Here is a 22489-nt window from a genome sequence, read left to right as displayed (position 1 = left end):
ATGAGGTTGTTGGGGTAACTAGGTTTTCCTTGTTTTTCAGTTCTGCAAAGTTATCTTGTTCAGGGACACAGCTTCCAAATCTGTGAGACATTTCATCCAGGAAGAACACAAGTTCTGATGTGCAGGGACTGGGTACTCCTACAAGTGAATAATGGCTAACCTGGGTACCAAATATAAGCTGTTAACATGGAACGTGAGAGGCCTGCAGGGTCTATGTCCATCTAAGAAGATGTGGCATCTTAGTGGCGTTTCTCTAGGAGACCCATCTCTGGAGGGGACAGTATTGGACTCCTCCCGAGGAGGTGGAGGGGACATGTATTTCCCACATCCTATGTGGGATATGCATGGGGTGCATTAATTTTGGTGGCCCCAGGGGTCCCTGTCACATCTTCATGGGTGCAGACTGATAGTGATGGCCAGTTTGTAATCCTGGAGGGCACACTAGATGCACACGTCTATGCTCCCAATGTAGACAATGGCGTATTTGTTGGCACAGTACCGACAGCAGGTCAGGTCTCGCTGGACAAAGAGGTGATCTTGGCTGGAGTCTTTAACTGTGTCTTAGACGGCTGCAGGGAAAGGTCGCCGCTGAAACTGAGGAAAAAGCCCTGCATGACGCTAGCCTTGACCCAGATGATTTCAGGCTTAGGACTCACTGATATTTGGCGAGGACACCACCCACACATATATACCTACTTGTGCCATACCACAACAACCAATACATATAATTGGTTGACTATTTTCCGGTACAAAAGGGGACAATACATATATTGTGCCAAATACTGTACATCCACCACTCTATTTCTGACCACTCTCCCTTGCTGCCTACCTTTTCCCTAGAAAACGTAGTGCTGACGGTCCTGTTGTGGAGACTACACCCACGTACGTTATTAAATCAGGCGCTGGGCAACCCTTGCGGGCACCCTGACAGACTACTTTGATCATAATTGGGAAAGTACTGATAGTAGGGCGACAAAGTAGGACGTCATGAAGGTAGTGCACGCCATGGGGTATGCATGGCCTCCTCACTTGGTATCTGTGAAACTTTAGAGGGCGACTTGACTTGCCAAGAAGCAACACTGGAGAAACAAGAGGCAGCACTAGCTACAGAAGCAACAGCCTTGGGAGGAGCGGGGCAGACAACATCATAAGGTCTGTGAGATGGGGGATCGACTAGAAAAACACATTTGCCACATGGGTAGGAGAAGGTGGTATATGGAAGGGGATAAAGCAGGCCTCCTTTTGGCCTGACAAATGTAATTGCAGAATGCACATCCACAGCTGTTTGCTCTCCGAAACGTGCAGGGACGAGTAGTACATACTCCACATGCCATCAAAGAAGTCTTTGAAGCTCATATTCCAGCTCTATATGCTGCACCACATGCACAATTTGAGTCACATGACCTCCCCGACTATCTAGGATGCTTGATGCTTCCGAGCCTGTACTCAGTGGAATGAGACTTACTGGGAGCCCCATTATCTCGCCAAGAGCTGTTGAAGGCAATAATGGCCATGAAGACGGCCAAATCTTCAGGTAGTGATGGATTCCCTGGAGAATTTTATAAAGCGTTCTGGGGTACTCAGGTAGACAAACTACTGCATATTTATGCTGAGGCTTTGCAGAAAGGACATCTCCCACCCTCTATGCGCAAGGCCCAGGTTGTTCTAATTCCAAAGTCTGTCAGGGACCCCCTTGAGCCAGGTGGTTACCGCCCAATCTCAATGCTTAATATGGACCAGACATTTTTTTGCCACATATTAGCTGCAAGGTTGTCACCCTATCTTCCCCGTTTGGTCCATACAGACCAATTAGAATTAATACCACACAGGAACACTGCGTAATTTACGGCACCTGACACATCCTGCATGCTCCGAAATTGAATGACGATCCATAAGCCCTGGCCCTCTTAGATATAGAGCAGGCATCTGATTCTCTGTGGTGGGAGTAGGTTTGGTAGGTTTTGGTCACAATGGGTCTAGGCCAAGCCTTTATTAGGTGGATCAAATTGCTATACAATGCTCCGACGGCTAGAGTACATATGGGATGCTATGCTTCATCAGAAATACATTTACATAGGGGTACACGTCAGGGGTGCCCCTTGTTGCCCCTGATATTTGCTCTGGCAATGGAGCCGTCGGCACCAGATATTGCGGGGGGGATAGGAGTCACAGTTCATGTGGTTTCTCTATTCCTAGACGATGCAATGGTTTAGCTGCGCCAGCCAGATATCTCCGTCCCTTTGATGCTGAACATCCTCCTGGAGTACTCTGAGATCCCCAGTCTACAGATGAATGCTGCTAATTCGGTACTCTTTCCCCGGGGCGCCTGAAAGATTTACAGCAAGAATGCTTGCCGACTTCAGGCCTCCCATGTCAAGTGGACAGTGTTGAAAATCTGGGAGTTAATATTGCTCATGGGGGAACAACAAATGTACCAATTACATTTTGGTTGAGTTGTGGCGAGCCTACGCCCTTCAATAATCTTTTGGAACATGTTGAAACTTTCATTGAGAGGGAAAATTACCCTTATAAAAATGGTTATCCTACATAGTTGCTTACATGCCATGTAAGGGGCTATGTATGAAATTCCACATCGAGTGTTCAGAGAGATTGATCGTCTAATACTAGAAATTCTTCGGGCCGGGAAACGGTGCAAGATTAGCCTAGAGACCTTAAAGCGGGAGTTGGAAAGGGGAGGTGTGGAGGTTCCAGATCTTGAACTCTACTACTTGGCAGCCCACCTCCAACAGGCTATCTGTTGGCTAGATACAGATTCTAACAGGAAAAGGGATTTGCTGGAGGGCACTTATTTGGGATACCAGCTGGGGACTCTTGATGAGGGACAGAGATTTACCCACCTTCCTTCCGCATCTGATCCACCTTATGGGCCAACTGTGTGATAGAGTGATTTGGAGGGTGATAGGGCATGCACCCTATGTCCCACATCTGGACCTTTGGATTAATCGCCCCTTCAAGCAGATGGCCCACACAATGGCGACTGACAAGTGGCAGGAGGAGGGATGTCTGTTGCTCTTAGACCTATATCCGGAAGGTCGATTCATCAATAGAGGACGCCATACAGACATTCAAACAGGGCCCCGGACAGTTTCTCCAATACGCTGACATTTCTGCGATACATGGAAGGAGATCGCTCAGACTTAGAGCCACATTCCTCCATAGTACTGAGGGAAGGAGCAGAGAGTACAGGCACGAGAAGCGGTGGTGACTCCCTCCTATATACGGAGAGATCTCGTCCTCAGGCTGGGGGCCTTTTGGGACATGGATATTGAGAATGGGTTGTCAACCTACAATGCCCTGCAATTTCATAATTAACTCCCATTTTAGACTTGGAGGCATATGAGGGGAGGAACGGGAGGGGAAACTTTGAAAGGTAGTTGATACTACTACTACTACTGTATCCCACGTGTAAGTCTGCAAAATTGGAATACATTGATGTCTACGCTTAAGAACAAATGCTAATAAAAAATAATTAAAAAAAAAAAAAAAGTACATGTTTGTGGTCGCTCCCCCAAAACGCCACTGCAGGTTCCACAAAAATATTGTTCTTCTACGCAGACATGCACAAGCTCACCTTAAAAGGAACGTAAAAGGAACGTAAAAGGAAATATGCCATGATTTAAATAATTTGTAAATCACTTGTTTTCTTCAGTGTGGCACTCCAGCAAGCATACATGTTGTTGACCCTTAGGGCTTTAGCAAGCAATTTTTCATTGTGTTGTACAAAGCACAGGCCTTTTGTCAGTTGTCTACAAAAACCCACTTCCAGGCATTTTTATTTGGGTGGGCCAAAAGTGCATTCAGGTGGGCCACTGCAGGCCAAAATGGCTGCTTCTGTAGATAGCCTACAAGCCCTAGATAACATCATATTTGCTTCCAAACCGTCACCACAACAGAAAGGATAGATTCAATACAGGGCATATATAGTTACTTGAAAGTAAAAGCAATGTCTGTACTTAAGCGCAAAACCTCAAATTCTAGCAGGTCAGGCTTCAGCATAAGCACTTGAATACCAAGCATACTGTAATAGTAAGCATAAAAAAAGAGCTAGGCAGCTGTGGTACTAAGGCTGAATCACCTATATTCTATATGATAGAGCGAGACTAATTAAAGCAACTGTTCACCACTTCCTAAGAGTTTAGGAATACTGATTTGAAGAGGAGAAAACCAGGACTACCTGATGCTGACTGCTGGCAAAAAACTATATGAATGAGCCATAGCACTACATGGTGCTATACGTGCAGGAGTGCTACGATATTTATGTTTCATATTGTCATAGTAGTTCAAGATTAAGGAGGTCCCTATTACCACACAAAATGTAGACGTCCTTGCACTACAAGGACTGGCTATTTATTGACTGCAATCTGTCCAATACATATTTTTCTGCACAATATAAACTTTAGATTTTTTTTCTAGTCATTCTTTTGAGGTGTACTTTCATAGATACAATTTTTCAAAGCAGCAATACATTTGGAAAAAATTAAAGGAGTGTTTTTGAAAACTGACAGCACTTTTCATTCTTGACAAATGCAAATCTAGTAACTGCAGTCATAGAAGTAACGTTCTTTGAAAAATCCCTTATAAGCTCATCCATACATAGGTTTGCTGTGAGCTCCTTTTCATGTCATACAAATTGTCAAATTCTGTTTCCGCTCATGAATAATTGTATGGCAGAAAAATGTGAGAACATGGGATAGGTTTGAGAAGGAGCTCTTGTAGCCTGTGGTTAAAACCCCTACAACCAACGCACACATATGCTTTTCATTTAGTGCTGGGAAAGCTTCAGCATAATCACGAATCAGTCAACAAATTGTGGCAACATCTGAACGATCTGTGGCCTTTTTCCTAACAGTGGATTGCAACAGCTAGTTCTGCTGCCAGGGTAGCTTTGCTTACATTCTTTATGTCTAGAAGGGATGCATATCTGTTCATATCAAGAAAATGAGGTAAGGAGGCAACCAATATAGAAATGACATCAATAAGTTCAATGTCCTACTGGGAGAATCTGGTATCCATTTCAGCTATTGCTCTATCCAGAAAGATCAAGTGGGCTTTCATGAGCACTTACTGTTGAGAAAAGGAAGCATCATCTGCAGATTGTCCAACTGTAGAAAGTACCACTGAATCTGCAAATCAACAGTTGTAAGAGTCCTCCTCCTTTTTGATACATGATTAACACGTATTTTTATCTGAAGAGCAGTACTTGCTAGAAAACATTGAATTATGCTTGCAGTGCTTTCAGGGCACCAAGTGTGGACTACACAACTTTCACAGCAAAAGTCAAACTTGTTTGCTGTGTCTGAAACACAGAATTAGCAGGCTTTAAAGCTAAAAGTAGATGGCGCAGTGGCTACGCTGGTGACCAAAATGGCTGCACGGAGTGAAAGCTTTGCAGAAGAGGCCCTCCGAGCGCTGCTGTATGGAGATCCTGCTGCGGAGTAGGGCTCAGTATCAATGAGCCACGACTTCTAACCACGCCTGGGGGGGAGGGGAGGGGGTCAGCACCTTCTTTGCAGATCAGGGGGCTGATCAATGCCAGATCTGACACCATCGCCTGCAGTCTTGATTGCATGGGAGAGCACCTTGACAAATAGAACACCAGACTAGACACTGCAGAGGTGCGTATATTGATTCTCAACGAGCTTACTGCTAAAATAGACAAGAGACTCGAAAAGTTGGAATCCCGACTACGCACAGTTGCTATCAAGAATCATGTCATGACTGTCAGACAGATGTCAGTGACTGACATCCATGACCTTCGCCCCCCATGCCTGGGCATCTCTCAGGGCATACAGTTTTGCTCTTGTAGCAAGAAAATGAACAGAAAAGCGATTTGAGACCATAAAGCTAACCTTGCAGTTGTTAAACTCTTTAAGAAGTCACAGAAACAGTCTCAGCCTAGGCTGAAATCGAGAGAGCAGATGCACTCCTATTGCTAGGATGATCGAGACCACTACACATCAATATCTAGGAGCTTAGGTAAGTCATATAAGTTGCACAAGATATTCAAACAGGTCACAGACATCCCGCCACTTGTAACACCTGAAGTCACGCAACACCGTGGGTACCTCTCTAGCTCAGAGCTGCTCTGCGGACTCCTGAAGTGCTTCCACTCGACCTTCTGCTTCTGGTATAGTAGTCTAAATAGGATGTATGACAGAGGCTGTAGCTGTCATTTTTGGTACCCCACTGAATTCCACAGGAGCACCTTCAGGTCACAAAGATTCAAGGTGGCAGCCTGTAGGTGAATTTCGTCCTCAACCACACCACTTGCCCTCCCACCCTTGGCTAGCCCAGTCAACGAGCCCCACAGCACCGGCTTCTGCCATAGTGCAACATCCAACACCATACGCAGCACTGATATAGATCCCACAGGCCTTAGCCTTCATGCCAGCACCAGCATCACCAACACTGGACCCCGGATCCGATAGCTTTATAGGCTGATCCCTGAATGAAGCTTTAAGAGTTTCTCAAAACCAGACCAACAGTGTTATGATGGTGGTGACGATATTTATGAGGAACCTAATATTTTTGAAGATCTTCAAGAGGACTGTGCGTTGGACACTTCCCAAGACAATGGCTTGAATTCTCCAAACCAGATGGCCTCTGAAGAATCTGCCTCCTTTGGGACTGTCATCAGAAGGGCAGCAGAAAGTCTACAACATTGCCCATGCCAGAGGTCAAAACCAACGTATTGATGGCAGTTCTCAACCTTGCGGCAACCACCAACGAACCCCTGCTCCATTTTAATAAGGCGCTCACCAATATACTGGTGGGCTCCTGGGCAAAACCAGGTGATATTTTCCACCATTAAACAGCGTGTGGCAAGATGGCAAAGGTCCGCTCCAGGGGGCCCAGATTTCTTACTCCAGCAAGCTATCCCGAGCAGTCTGATGGGTTCAGACATCGCCCATTCGCTTCAACCCGAACTCATTCCTTATCACTCCATCTGACAGGGAATCCACAAGAATGAAAAATTTCGAGAAATAAGCATTTTCCAGTGCCAGCCTTGCCTTACTATTCGTCAATATCTCCTGACACGATATTCACACACCTTGTGCAACAAAGTTGCTGACATCTTGCCAGCTGTCTCGGAGGACGTCAGACAAACGCTCCAACGCCTGACCCTAGACGGCTAAGATGCTGCTGAAATACTCCATCCGTTCTGGCCTGGGCACACTGAATGTTTGGGTAGGGCAGGTGGGATCAGCGTGGTGCTTAGGTGCAACGCCTGGATTCACTCGACAGGCTTTTTGACGGATGTCCAGCAACCTCTCATGGATACGATGTTCAATGGCTCGAAACATTTCAGACGAAGGCGGACTCTGCTCTCGAGAAGTTCAAGGACAGCAAGTCCACCAATAGCTCTCTGGACCTAACTCAGCATGTTTGGCAGTTCCGCCAACAGCAGCGCCACATCTGAGGCTTCAGTAGGCAATATCAAGAGGCCACAGAAGGTCTCCCAGCCCTTTTGTGTTTCATTGGAGTGGCGAGACATGTTGCGTCAGATAGATTACATTAATTAATATATATATTATTTGTTTTTAAAAGTGACTGAGGGACAACGGAAGAGTAGTTAGGGTATAAGGAAGAAGTCAAACCACCAAGCAAAAGGAGTGGAGGTGGATTACAGGGCCCAAGTAGAAACATTGGGGATATGGGGTTTATAAGAAAACTAAAGTTAGAAGAAGCCATCAGGGAAGCAATGGATTAGGCTGTGGGAGTAGGGAGGAGTGAGACTAAGAACAGGAAGTATTTGATGGAGAAGGCAACCAATGAGGGGGAGAGGAAGAAAACTGATGCATTCCCATGGACTGCTAGAAGAAAAAGAAAAAAGTATTTCCCTGAAAGCAAGCAGTCAAAGGACACAAGTCATTAAATCGAAACAGAGTAAAGAAGAAATGCTTCAGAGGTGGACAAACAAAACCCAAGGAGAAAAGTCACAGAAGAGGCAGGTAAATGGTAGAGACGAGCATGCCATCCAATCAAGAGTAAAGGGTTGACCCCCAAGGACCCCTATATGTATATATTCTAATGTAAAAGTGGCAATATGTTTTTAACAACAGGCAGCTATAGCGGTTTGTGGGCAAGACCTAAAAGCAACAATAGTGTTCCCAACAATCTGTCAGAGATGGGTAGTAGGATAAAACAGCATAATACATTTTGTGAGAAGTAACATTTTTTTTTAAAGTTGCAAAAACCATAGAAATCGTCCAGATAGATAGCTTAAAAGTATACAATGGTGCCGGTTAGGAGGCTTGAGACTTTTGCAATAGTTTTTACTTTTTGTGGACGCTTTACTCTTTGATCCGAATATGTTATAAATGTGATACAAACGTTAAGCAAATCACTTTATTATTGGGGCTATTCAGCTTAGTTTGTGAATCAATATAGGGTCTTAAACTAGATAATAAAATGCGTGTTCAGCTTAATCTAGTTTTTTAGGACTACACGTACAAAACGTTTTCTGTTTGCAAACACTCCGATTATTAAAAAAAAAAGCTTTTTAAAAATATGTACTAAACTCACTTTAGGAGTTTAATTTTTTCAGACTACTAAAACGGGTTTGAAAATGGATTTGACTGATTTGTAGGGTGTCCAGATTCTGAGGAGCAAAAACCAAATATAAAAGAAGGACTAAAGACTTTACACTCACTTTTATATCTGGCATTTCCCGTTCCTTTTGCTTAGCTTTGAGAATGTGTGCCTATACATGTGTGCGTATATATATATATATATATATATATATATATATATATATATATATATATATATATATATACACACACACATATATACGCACACACACACATTTACAAGACTACACATAACACTAGCTATGGCTTGACCTCCCACCCCGCACCCTCAGCTCGCCCTCACCCACCTCTCTGCTCCCCACTCCTCTCTCTGCTGGGTGCAGACAGGGGACTGTGTTGCCTAACAGTAACAGAAAAATTACTTTAATTATTGTATACTTCGTAGACGTCTGTTAAAGGAGAGCATACCTTTAACTTACGCTTCCCTAGATAATCTGACCTTTGTCCAAAAAAAAAAAAACGGGACATTTAAGTAATGATCTGAACTTTGTCCCAAAAACCGTGACATTTGTTTAAAATTAAGAGAAGGGTCGGGACCCCGGGAAAGTCCTCTAAAAACAGGGATTGTCCGGGAAAATCCGGGACATCCAATTAGATTTTTTTTTTTTAAAGAGCGCGCAAATGCCCAAACGAGTCTTGGCGCTAAAGAGACCTAAGAGACTAATTAAGGACTTATGATGAGAGAGAAAACAGCCAACATTTCAGCTGTTTACGAGAGCCAAGGAGTTTCGACTGACTTTTGAGATGTAATGGCAGTTTGTTCCACAGATGGCAGGTGGAATACACAGTATAAGTATAATAAGGAATGGCTGTTTGGAAGGGCCATGTTGTAGATGTCCCTTCCAAATAGCGATTCCTATCCATGTGCATCAGAGGTTTACAACTGAAATCACAGTTATAAACCACTGGAAAGTTATCAACCTCCACATTGGGGTTTTAACCAATTCACAAAAGGGATGGAGTACCTGTGGGATCCGTTCTGCTTGGTGAATGGTTAAAAAAAAATGTTGGGCAGAAGGCTGTGCTCTACAGGTCCACTGCCAATTCTCAAATAAGCTTTTAAAAAAAGGCGAACTGTTATTTTTAAATGCAGACCCATTCCCTTCAAGAACAACGGGCCATATTTGTTTAAAAAAAATCACTTTTATGAAAGGCAATCACAGATATGGTGGTCTGGTGCCCCTTGCAGACCACCATCCCTGTGACGGCATCCAACCTAAGTAAATTGAAAATTGGCCATCAACCTTATAAATACTAATGAGGTAGGTCAGACTGGGACCCACTCCGAATCTGAATGCTCCAAACCAACCTAGTTGTACACAGGTTGGTTCAGAAAATGATTTACTGGACGCAAATATAATAGCCACAATTGCAACCAGTATTTTGCGAACAGTAAAAATTACAACTGACCCTTACGCCTTTTGGAATTATTAACTAAACTAGTAAGCCCTGTATCACACTCGGAAGTCAATGGAAGCGAAGCAGGAAATCAAAGTCACTGGTTGCGGAAGGTTACAGTTCCGCAGGGGCTGAGAACACAAATGCGCCAATACAGATAAGGGGGTTCTTGTTTTCGGAGTAGATGAAAGTATTGACATTTTACATAGTTTATTCTTGTGTTTTTATTAACCTGGTCAGGGCATTTTAAAAGAATCACAGAAACAATGCTATTCTTCAGAAAACACATAAGTAAGATAAATATTAATAGAAGTACTCCCTCATTGAGCTTCTCCAGACTTCACATTTTCAAAGGAACCAATTCAAGTCACAAAAGATGGCGACATGTCCAGCAATATGACATCGCAGAATTAAGTGAAAGGTCGACGCCACATATTTAGGAAATGTAAGCCAAATCATAACATTGACACATAAATAAGGAAAGTAATGAAGAGAGAGCCTGCGTTAGGAAAATATATGTATATCGGGAGTTATCGGGGACCTGTAGAATGAGAAGAAAAATACTGTCAAGTGCCAATATTCTACAGGAAGTGGGGGAAAGGAAAACGCCCACTGCGTTAGATTATAGAAGAGGTCCTACCTTTCGGATATCATCTAGACACGTGATTTCAGGGGACAATCCGCCGTGCACACAAAGGAACTGCTGATTTAGTAGGGCAGCGAGAGGAAGACAGTCGAACGCATCCATGCAGGCGTCATATACACGCTCCGAGTACTTGATTTTACCTGCAATTAACAATGGGAGGAATCAACAATTCAGTTGCAGAGCGGTTTTGCTACAACGAGAAGCTACAGTGAGTTTTCACACTCTGCCAACCACATCCTTCTACAGTGGGAGTCCAGAGTGGTACCCGCCAAAGTAACCATATTTCTACCACTGGAATATACTTGACTGCTTGAACAGGGCTCAACTGTGGAAAAAAAAATACAACACGGACCTTATTCTTGAGTCAAAGATTCTTATCCACGGGAAATTGGACCATTAATACCACACCTTATTTGATAGTGCACTGGAAAATGGCCAGGCGTGAGTCTTAACACGACCATCCTAGAACGTTTTTTGTTGTGCTTTTGTAAAAAAAAAAAAAAAAAAAAAACTAAGCAGTGAGGGCCCCGTAGCAGTGCCTGGGAGCTTCCATGCCCTCATAACATGAAAAAAAGTAATGATAAAATAAAATAAAAAATACATTTGTCCGCTAGTCTCTGGCATAAACAGTACTATTTTCTGTCTGAGTGAAAACACTGTACTTGGGCTGAACGCTGTAACTCAAAAGTGGCTGAAGTGGGCTAACTCATTCTTTCATGCTGAAAGCTTTTGCTGGGTAGAAGAAAAATGTGAATGGCACAAAAAAAGACTGGCAGATGAACGGATTGCCTGAAATCTCTTGTATGCAAATAAGTATGTTTTTGTATTTAAGGATTTCGTTTGGAAAAACAAATGTCTCGGCTAACCTCAGATGTACAGTAAGAAGTCATACAGAAAAAGTCAGCAATTGGGTAGCGAATGACTTCAGAAATATGGATTTTTTGATCGTTCAAATTGTCAACTATCATGTGAGGAACCATTGAGAAAGCAGACACTACGGTATACTTGTGTGGTCACCAATGTAGACACTTCAGATATCTGATAAATATGTCTGGGGGACGTTACTGAATACACTTTGGCAACAATACAATAGGCACAAACATTTGATGGAAGTGTTTCACTGCGCGGAAAACCAACGATTGATAAATGAGGTTATTCATTAGCCAACTGTGGCACTGTAGGCAGAGTTGCCTGTTTCAACAACTCCAAGTGTAACAAAAATCTGATCAGAGGAAAAACAAATTCTCCGTCCAGATAAGCATGTTCTCATCTGAGAAAACCTAAAGGTGAAGAAAAATGGTTGGGAGAAAAATCTCCCCATTTAAGTGTAATTTTGACAGCCATCTTGTCCCAATGAAATACAACAACTGGTACTGAAGCAAACTACCATTTTAGTTAATTATTGGGCATCACAGAAGCAATGGTGAAAAGTAAAGTTGACTGTCAAAAAAGTAGCTCGAAGTCACACATAGCCATTGGTTAAAAATACTTGTGGGCGACACCGGAGCGCATAAGGTTAAAAAATCCATTTGGCAGTATTTTTTTTTTGGTGTGTAGCAAAGTTTCACTGGGAATGCACCAAGTAACTCCTTTTCTATCCTTTGACTGTGAACACGTTCCACAGCTTAACAATATGAAACAAGTCCAGACTATTTATTCTCCGTAAATTCCCTACTGCCACCCCACAATCAACACCCTCTGCTAAACTGGAAGCCAACTTTTATTCATAATAGCACAGAGGGCAACATGCAGGGACAAAGGCACATGAATTCAATATTTCATTACTTCCCCTGTTCAGACCGCGGAACGTAGATTGTTTGACCAAGACAGCAGCCTTACACCTGAGCACCCCTTTCAGTCAACAAATTTAGAGGCCTCAAAATAGCAGGACAAATTACTGAATACCCTTTTCCCATAAAATCTAGGACAAGCAATCAAATAGGCAAAAATCTATCTTTACCCTCCACAAGGTCATATGACAAACAGTGCATCGTCATAATCTAGTTTTCCAATATCTATGGTCAAGCAAGTCACTAGGATTAACTAATAAATACAGTCCCATCTAGAGCCCTCCATTTCATCCCCGCCTCTGGTCTTCTGAGCCATCCCATATTTCATAACTGATGTCACCAATCATCGACACAATCAAAATCGAAGCTTTTAACACTTCCATCATAGCTGAAGAACAAGTTACTCACTTTTGTTAACGCCCTGTCTGGCAGAGGCTCTCTATAGTCGCAGATTCCTTACCTTAGAATTACACTCTGGCATCAGACTGGATCCGTCATTTTTTTCCTAAGCAGTACCTCTGCGTGCTGGAAGGTGGTGCCATCCAGCTCTACATTTGCATTATCGGCATTCTTCTCGCTGGATGTGGCATGCGCAGCGCCTATATAGGTGCCAACCCAGCGTACTGACGTCAGATCCTTTTCCTGACTTTACACACCAGGAGTGCAGAGCTAGAAGGAACACTGACCACTAGTGTGGAAAACTAGGGCCCTGAAAGGAGAACAGTCCTGTCTTTAGAAATCCATTCACAGAGCAGGGAGGGTGGGTATGTCTGTAAGGTTTATGTGGCTAGATAAGGTCTCTACCAAATAAGGTGTTACTGAAGGTAGGTAACTTGTTAATCTGATGAAGAGTTCTAGCCACAGATTCCTTAACATAGAATAGATAACCAAGCAATACATCCTAAGAGGTGGGTCTGCGAAAATGTTTCACACTTAAAAGTCCTGCAGGACCGAACGAGCAAAGCACCCATTCCGATGGACCTGACTATCCAGGCAGGAGTGTTTTGTAAACCGGCAGGGAGGACAACGTTGCCGTCTGGCAGAGGTCCAGGACCGGAACTCTGAGTACTAACGCAGTGGTTTGCAGCTTTAGCTCTGGTGGAATCAGCATGCAAATCCTCAGAGGGTTGCTTTTTGGCCAATGCGTAGCAGATATTAATGCGGAGCACGATCCAATGGGAGATGGTCCATTTCTGCACAGCCTTTCCCTTCCTCGCTCAGACATACCCTGTGAAGTGTTAGTCATCCCACCCAGGACTCTCTTGTGGGGTCAAGGTAGAACGACACCACTCTTTTGGCTCCAGACACTTAAGTCACTCCTCTTCCTCAGAAGGGTGTGGCAGAGTGTAAAAAGAAGGCAGAGTGATGGATTGGCCTACATGAAAGGGAGTGACAACTTTCAGCAGAAAGGAGGCTCTAGTTTGTAGAACTAGCTTGTCTGGGTAGATGTTCAGTTATGGAGGCATGGATGACAAAGCCTAAAGCTCACTGATCCTTGAGGCAGATGTTATTGCCACCAGGAAAGCAATCTAGAATTATCTAATACCTCAAAGGGAGCAAACATTAGAAAAGTTAGGACAAGATTAAGGTCCCAGAGGCATGATAAAGGGGGAAGGTGGAATTGTGATGTCACCCTTTTAAGAATCTATTCACAACAGGGGATTTGAAGAGGGATGGCTGATCTGGAAGCCACAGAAAGGCTGAGACAACAGAAGATAGCCCTTTAGGGTCCCAAAGCAGAGACCTAGTAGGCAAGAGAAGGATAATGAGAAGGACCTGAGAGAGGGGAGCAGAGAGAGGGACAACATGTTCCTCTACACACAATGCCTCAAATGAGCCCCAACGGCAGGTGTACACAGTTTTGGTAGAGGGACACCTGGCTGGTGTGATACCATTGCAGAGTTCAGGTGGAATGTCAAAAGCGGTCAAGTGTCAACCTCTCAATCTCAAAGCATGAAGGTGGAGCGTTGACAGGTTTGGGTGGAGAACCGTCCCTTGCAGCTGCAACAGAAGATCTTTCTGATGGAGCAGCCTGACTGGAAGACTGATGGCCATGCTCAACAGCTCAGGATACCTAACTCTTCGAGGTCAGTCAGGAGCCACAACAATTACTTGGGCCTGGTTGTTCCTGATCTTCTTGAGAACGCTAGGCAGGAGTGGTAGGGGCAGAAAGGCATTCGGGAGGCCTGAGGTCCACTTGTGAAGAAAAGCCCCAAATGAGAGCAGCCTTGAAAACTCCAACAGGCACAACTGATGACATCAAACGTTCTTGGTGGCAGATTAACAGATCTAACCAAGGCTCTCCCCACTGTTGAAAGTCACTTTGCCACACCTCTGGATGGAGACAACACTCATGATCACTAGGCATTTTTGGCTGACTTAATTCGCTCTGGCTTTCAGAGAGCCCACCAGCTGTTGAACCACCAGGGAAATGTCCTGACATTACAGCCATGTCCAGAGATGCAGGGCCTCTTGACAAAGTGTCCACGATACCACCCCGCCCTGCTTGCTGCAATACCATAAGGCAGTGGTGTTATCTGTGAACAACTGCACTCGCCTTCCCTTGATGGAAGATAGAAAGGCTTTCAATGTCAGCCTAATCTTCTAGTACCTTTTATTTCACAATAAAAATGAAAATAACATTGGAAGAAATATATTTGAATGTTCTAGCTTTACAACACAGGCACCCATTCTTGTATATGTTACACATTTGATATCATATCAACTATAAAGTTAGAGGTCCTTGAAAAACTAACAAATACAGAAAGAACAAATCTGGAAAAATAATTCAGGAAGAGCAATATATCTCCCATAACTGACTTACGTTTCTGGGTTGAAAAATAAGGTAGTCTTAATTTTTGTTTAACAACAGATTACCCTCAGAACTGACCTTGTTGAATGCAAGTGTGATTGTGGGGGCCTGGAAGTTAATTGCTTACTTGCAACAGTCACATTTCACCCCTTTTGAACAGTGACAGGCTCCCTATTTTCACCACTGCCCAACTATCTTAGAAAGGAGGGATAGGCAATCCATAACAAACTGAAGACAGCTCTTAAAAGAATACTACATCATGGTGCAATGACATTGCACTTCCACTCTCTTAATGCAACTACCTCTACAATGGCTTGTTGATAGTATGTTTACCTTTGACCTTATACAGTGCTCCACTATAGGTTTGTACTATACAATTAGTGCACAAATACATATGAACTAGTGCACGGAAGTTAGATGCATGGTGCTGTGAGTAACACATTCCCCCCCCCCCAATCAACCCATTCCAGGTTCCAAGCTTAAAGTGGCACCTGCATATTGAGCTTTGTTTTTTTTAGCTTTCGAGAACTTGACTCTTCCTCTCTACTCTGGGCAGAGTGTGATGCACGCATAATCTCATGTGCCACAGCAACCCAACTAAACACTTGTTGTCCTCTCCTCTTTGCTACAAGGTGTGAGTGATGTCTACACCACTATGCCACAAATGATCTTTCCTAGGTCCAACTTTAATTTGTCTCTGCAAAGCTTTCTACCACTTGATACCTCCAGGTCCCCATCAAGAGGCATTTCTAAGGTCCCAGTCACATACCACAATTCTCACTGCCCCTTGGGTTCACATGCATTCATCATGAGGTTACTTATGCCCATACTAGCAGTCAATAACCAGCAGCTTCCCTAAATACAGGATTCCCTGGTTCCAAATAGAAGGCTCTCCATTACCAGGCTCTTCATCAAGAGTCAACCTATTCTCCAAATTTCAGAGATAATGTTCCCTATTTCAAGGTGTTGTTGTAATGTCTCACGTTCCAAGACACTGAACAGCTAGTTTCATTTTATTTATATTGTCAGTTACATGTTAATATTCCTATCCATGAAACTCCTGGTTCATTTGTAGGAAACTCCTTATAGGGCTCAGGAGCCTTCCCTCTGTGCTGATGAAGGATTCAAGCACACTACTATTGCTCTGGTTCCGGTTGCCCAAACAGGTGTACACCCTTCTGCAGGAAAGTTCCATGGATAGACTACAAGTATTTAGTTTGTGATCTACCTTGCTGTGTGGACTTGTTTCACAGGTATGAACTGTGCTGGTTGCGGTATTCAATTTGATGTAGTTGTTGATTCATTTGGTCTTATTCATTCAGTTATGAACAGTCTAAATCATCTAGAAAATGTTAGCAATGTTGCAGTCCTTTTTGAGAAAAGTAAAGATTGCATGAGGACATTTGAATCCAAAACATTTGGAAGCTCTTCCTTTAAAGGCTGTCTTGATGACATGAACTACAATTCAACCAACAAACTACTTTTATTCCTACTAAAAAATTAAAAGTCGAAGTACTGACCATGCGTCATGAGTCTGCTCGTGGACTGAATACTACTTTGGATATGGTTTTATGGTCTTTCAGGTGGTTAGCGGTTTATTCTGACATAAAAAAAATAAATGATCTTGTATTTCTCATTTGGTCGCAAGAAAAATATAAACATCATACACTTTTTGGGAAATGTGCAGCCTATGCTAGCTGCTCCATGCCCTATGCTAAGATTGTATTACTGATTTTTAACTTCTTGAAGATTATCATGTGATAATGGAGACACTTCACACAGCAGAAGAAATAGCTTAGTGGTTTTTGACATATAAATGTTGTCTTCGTGGATTGCCTCACGCAACCATTTCTGATAAAGGCATTCATCCCATTCATGTTTTTGGTAGACTATTTAATGCAATCGGAGCTGAAGAGGTTCTGTCTTCCGGTTATCGTCCCCAGTCTAAAGAACATAGTGAACTAATCAGAGGCTAGAGCAATATTTGAGGTGTTACAGTAGTGCTCCATAAAATGATTGGTTTTATCATCTTGCAAATGCCTAATTTTCTTACAGCAGTGTTACGACATTACCACTATTCTTTTGTATGGAAGGTTCCCTTCCAAGAGGTTTTCCGTTTTTCCTTGAGTTGATTCTTTAATTCCTGCAGCTACAAAATACTTAAGTCAACTGAAGAGGCATAGACAGCTGTTTAAGTTTAAATCATTACAAAGCCCCGATGAAGAATACTGGCACACAACTATAAAGTTCCAATTCTTTTTGCCCTGGTAGCCTGGTAGGAAGGTTTGGGTGTCTGCTGGTTTCCTTCTATTTACTAGCAAAGTTTCAACTACAATTTTAGGACCATTTATGATTACTCAACAAGTAAATCCTGTGATATTTCAGCTGAAGTTAGCTCACACTGGAAAGCATCATCTATTCTTCTCAAATGATGACTTGTGTGTCTGATCCTTATCATCTGCACCTCCACCAATAATAGTACAACAACAACCTGAACAGGAGTCTCAAGAGATTTGTGATATCTGAAAATTCAGAGGAAAACTAATCTAGTGAAAAGACTATCCAATGAATGAGCATTCCTCAGAATATGCTTCGTCAGTTCATGGTCTTTTGTTGGTCTAATGTTTGTTGGTCTAATGTTTGTTAGAAAAACATCCACATAATCCCAGAGTTTTGAAAGTGGGGCATACTGTAAAATGTGTACTTGTGTCCTGAACTAAGTGAAATATCATAGCTTGTCTGAGTTTATACAGTTTTTGGAGGGGAAGAAGCTTGCACACTACTGTTCAGCCTGCTGCTACATGCTTCACCAAGTTGAAAGCAGGGCATTTTGATCACCGGAATCTCTCTGGTGCCTCAGCACATGCAGTAACCCAGAGGGGTACGATATGGATAGAAGATAGCAAAAGCTGCAGGTAGTGGGCCTCAAGAAAACTGCATGGAGTAAGAAAGGTCAAACTTTAACTTCTTTATGGAATCACAAGGTCCAGGAGTTTCCAGTCAAAGGTGGAATTTGACCACTTAAAGAACCATATCCTAGATGGTGGTTTCGCCCTTGAAATAATAGAATATCAAAGGCCAAGATGTGGCAGAGTCTCCTCCTATGAGGCTAGCTCCAATTTAGCGTGAGAAAATGCAAGATGCATCATAATTCATTAGTTCCCTGATTATTATTATTTTTAAACACTCTTCACCCCCTTGATGACTATTTTTGTCACTGTTTTTTTTTTTTTTCAGCAGATGGGATTCTTCCTTTGGAAATATTGCCTTTCATCTGTTTTGATAAGAATCTTTTGATGTTAATGGCTAGTTGTCATTTAAAATCTAGCATTCTGGATCAATTTGCTTGTGGACCTTGGAGACTCTGGACGTTTATGTTCCTTGCCTCTTTTCCCTTTCTTTATGTCAGGGAAGTTTGGTGCCTTGCCTACACCAATACAATCTACATCTGCAATCAATAACTATACAGATTGTCAAATTACGTTTTTCCCCTTTGTGGGTTTTTCTTCCTAGCAGTGACTTTCTAACCAAGACACTTATGTGACTGGAAGGACTCAACCTTTCCTCATGCAATAACAAAGGCTACTCAACATATCTATTTTTCATCCACTGTTTAGCAAGGAAGTTCCCTATCCATGGGATGCACAAGTGGCCATTATAGTTCTGGCCCCTTGATCAGTCTCTGTTATAAAAAAATAATAATAATAATGTTATCTGGAGATTTTCATTTTTGATTTGTGTTTTTGTATCATTAGACAAGTAATTTAACTTGGGTAGACATTGCTAATCCCGGCTGATTGTTTCTGGATGCCATTTTTTAAAATTGTGGATGTGTTACAGTGATGTAATATTTCAAGAACCATGAGACATATATACTTCATTTTGGTGACAATACGTAGGTTTTGGGGGTCAAGTAGTCTTATCCCCTTCGCTGCCAGGTCTTTTCCCCCTCCTGTGCCGAGCCTTTTTTTGGCTATTTGGGGCAGTTCGCGCTTAGGCCCTCATAACTTTTTGTTCACATAAGCTACCCACGCCAAATTTGCGTCCTTTTTTTCCAACATCCTAGGGATTCTAGAGGCACCCAGACTTTGTGGGTTCCCCTGAAGGAGACCAAGAAATTAGCCAAAATACAGTGAAAATTTGGTTTTTTTTAAAATAAATAGGAAAAAAGGGCTGCATAAGGCAGCTCGTGTTTTTTCCCCTGAAAATGGCATCAACAAAGGGTTTGCGGTGGCAAGATCACCATCTTCCCAGCTTTCAGGAACAGGCAGACTTGAATTGGAAAACCCAATTTTTCAATACAATTTTGACATTTTACTGGGACATACCCCATTTTTAAAAAAAATTGTGCTTTCAGCCTCCTTCCAGTCAGTGGCCAAAATGGGTGAGAAACCAATGCTGGATCCCAGACAGCTAAACATTTCTGAAAAGTAGACAAAATTCTGAATTCAGCAAGGGGTCATTTGTGTAGATCCTACAAGTGTTTCCTACAGAAAATAACAGCTGAAATAAAAACATATTGAAATTGAGGTGAAAAAAACAGCCATTTTTCACCACGTTTTACTCTGTAACTTTTTCCTGCGATGTCAGATCTTTTAAAGCAATATACCGTTACGTCAGCTGGACTCTTCTGGTTGCTGGGATATATAGGGCTTGTAGGTTCATCAATAACTCTAGGTACCCAGAGCCAATAAATGAGCTGCACCTTGCAATGGGTTTTTATTCTATACCGGGTATACAGCAATTCATTTGCTGAAATAGAAAAAGTGAAAAATAGGTATCAAGAAAACCTTTGTATTTTCAAAATGGCCACAAGATAAGGTGTTGAGATGCAGTGGTTATTTGCACATCTCTGAATTCCGGGTGCTCATACTAGCATGTGAATTAGAGGGCATTTCTCAAATAGACTTCTTTTTTTACACACTGCCTTACATTTGGAAGGAAAAAATGTAGAGAAAGACAAGGAGCAATAGCCCTTGTTTTGCTATTCGGTTTTCCCCCAAGTCTCCCGATAGAAATGGTACCTCACTTGTGTGGGTAGGCCTAGCGCTCACAAAAGGAAATGGCTCAAAACACAACGTGGACACATCACATTTTTTCACAGAAAACAGGTGTTTTTTGCAAAGTGCCTACCTGTGGATTTTGGCCTCTAGCTCAGCCGGCACCTGGGAAAACCTAGCAAGCCAGCGCATTTTTGAAAACTAGACACCTAGGGAAATCCAAGATGGGGTGACTTGTGGGGCTCTGACCAGGTTCTGTTACCCAGAATCCTTTGCAAACCTCAGAATTTGACCCAAAAAACACTTTTTCCTCTCATTTCGGTGACAGAAAGTTCTGGAATCTGAGAGGAGCCACAAATTTCCTTCCACCCAGTGTTCCCCCAAGTCTCCCGATAAAAATGGTACCTCACTTGTGTGGGTAGGCCTAGCGCCCACAAAAGGAAATGCCCCAAAAACCTATCTGGACACATCAAAATTATCAAATACAAAACTACCTGTTTTTGCATGGGGGCACCTGCGTTTTTGGTCCTGGGCTCAGCAGCCTTCTAGGGAAACCTACCAAACCCAGACATTTCTGAAAACTAAACACCCAAGGGAGTCCAGTGGGGTGTGACTTGCGTGGATCCCCCAATGTTTTCTTACCCAGAATCCTCAGCAAACCTCACATTTAGCTTTAAATAAAATCACATTTTTCCCACATTTCTGTGTGGGATCACCGTACTGGGACACATTTCATACCACCCAATGCTCCCCTCAGTCTCCCGGTAAAAATTATACCTCATTTGTGTAGGTGGGCGAAGTGCTTGTGAAAGGGAAGAGCCAAAAACATGTCGATATTGAGGGAGAACAAAAGGGGTCCAAAAGGGCAGTTTGCAAAAAACACATTTTTAGGCTGACAAGTGCAGCAGAATTTTTATCGGTATAGATGAGACAATGCTGGGTGGTAGGAATTTTGTGGATTCCTGCAGATTCCGGAAGGTTCCATCACAAAAAAGTGGGAAAAATGTGTGGTTTCCAGCAAAGTTGGAGGTTTGCAGGGGATTGTGGGAACAAAAATGGTGCGGGGTGCATGTGAAACACCACCCTGGAATCACCCAGATGTTTAGTTTTCAGATGTGTCTAGGTCTTGTGGATTTTTCTACATGGCAGCGTCCCAAAGTCCATAAAGTGCAGCCCTCACCATTCCAAGCGGGACGATTTTGAGAGTAAGCCAAGTTCTCATGGCCCATGGCTTACTGTGGGATAAGATGTTTTAGAGTGCAGGGGAGAGCTGAAAGACTTACCTCCTTCAGTTGAGGTGGGGGCGTAACCAGGCCCATACTGGTTGGTAGCCACCACCCCAATATTTTTTGTTTATTTTTTAATTCCCTGGCATCTAGTAGACTTTCTGTTCCCCCGGGGTGTGGATCAGGGGTAATTGCCCCATCTGCCCACTGGTGGGCAGAACAACTTTGGCCCTATTTATTTGGGGTGGAGGTATGGCCATACCCCCACCCTCTTATTTTTGAAAAACATTCCCTGGCCTCTGGTGGCCTTTCTGCCCCCCCATGGGGCAGATGGGCCTTCCAAAAATAGGCCCATCTGCCCCCAATGGGGGGCAGATGGCCAACAGTAATGTGCCCCCATGGGGAGCGAACCTTACCCAAGGGGCTACCCCCTAAAGAAAACACACACACACCAATCCCTGGTGCCTAAGTGGTTTCTGCCCCCATGGGGGCAGATTGGCCTAACACAAATCGTCCGATCTGCCCCCACGGGGGGCAGAAATGGTCTAAATACAATTTGCCCCCCAGGGGAGCGACCCTTGCCTGATGGGTCGCTCTCCATCTCTAAAAAAACAAACAAACAAAAACAAAATGTACCCTGGCGCCTAGAGGTTTCTGCCCCCCCATGGGAGCAGATCAGCCTAATAACAATAGGCCGATCTGCCCCCAGGGGGGCAGAAATGGCCTAAAATAAATTTGACCCCTGCCCTCCAGCCCCCCAGGGAGCGACCCTTGCCTACGGGGTCGCTCCCCTTGCGTGACATTGGCGTAAAAAAAAGATCCCCGGTGCCTAGTTGTTTCTGCCCCCCTTGGGGGCAGATTGACCTAAAATCGGCCGATCTGCCCGCAAGGGGGGCAAAAATGGTCCAAATACAATTTGCGCCCCAGGGGAGTGACCCTTGCCTAATGGGTCGCTCCCCATCTAAAAAAAAAAAAATAACAAAAAAAAATTAGCCCTGGCGC

The 22489-nt window shown here is 43.3% G+C and overlaps 1 protein-coding gene across 1 annotated transcript in view; it reads right to left on the bottom strand.

The window, feature by feature from the left end:
* The window catches only part of PPP3CC (protein phosphatase 3 catalytic subunit gamma), a 548773-nt gene that overhangs the window by 191426 nt on the left and 334858 nt on the right, over positions 1-22489 (bottom strand). Inside the window, exon 5 of the mRNA XM_069214030.1 lies at positions 10654-10799. Coding sequence (XP_069070131.1) covers positions 10654-10799 — 146 coding nt within the window. The remainder of the gene's footprint in view (positions 1-10653; positions 10800-22489) is intronic.

The sequence above is a fragment of the Pleurodeles waltl genome, chromosome 11 (genome assembly GCF_031143425.1).
Source record: "Pleurodeles waltl isolate 20211129_DDA chromosome 11, aPleWal1.hap1.20221129, whole genome shotgun sequence".
Lineage (NCBI taxonomy): Eukaryota > Metazoa > Chordata > Amphibia > Caudata > Salamandridae > Pleurodeles > Pleurodeles waltl.
The sequence above is the reverse complement of the archived record's forward strand: the minus strand, read 5'-3'. Positions and strand labels throughout refer to the sequence as shown.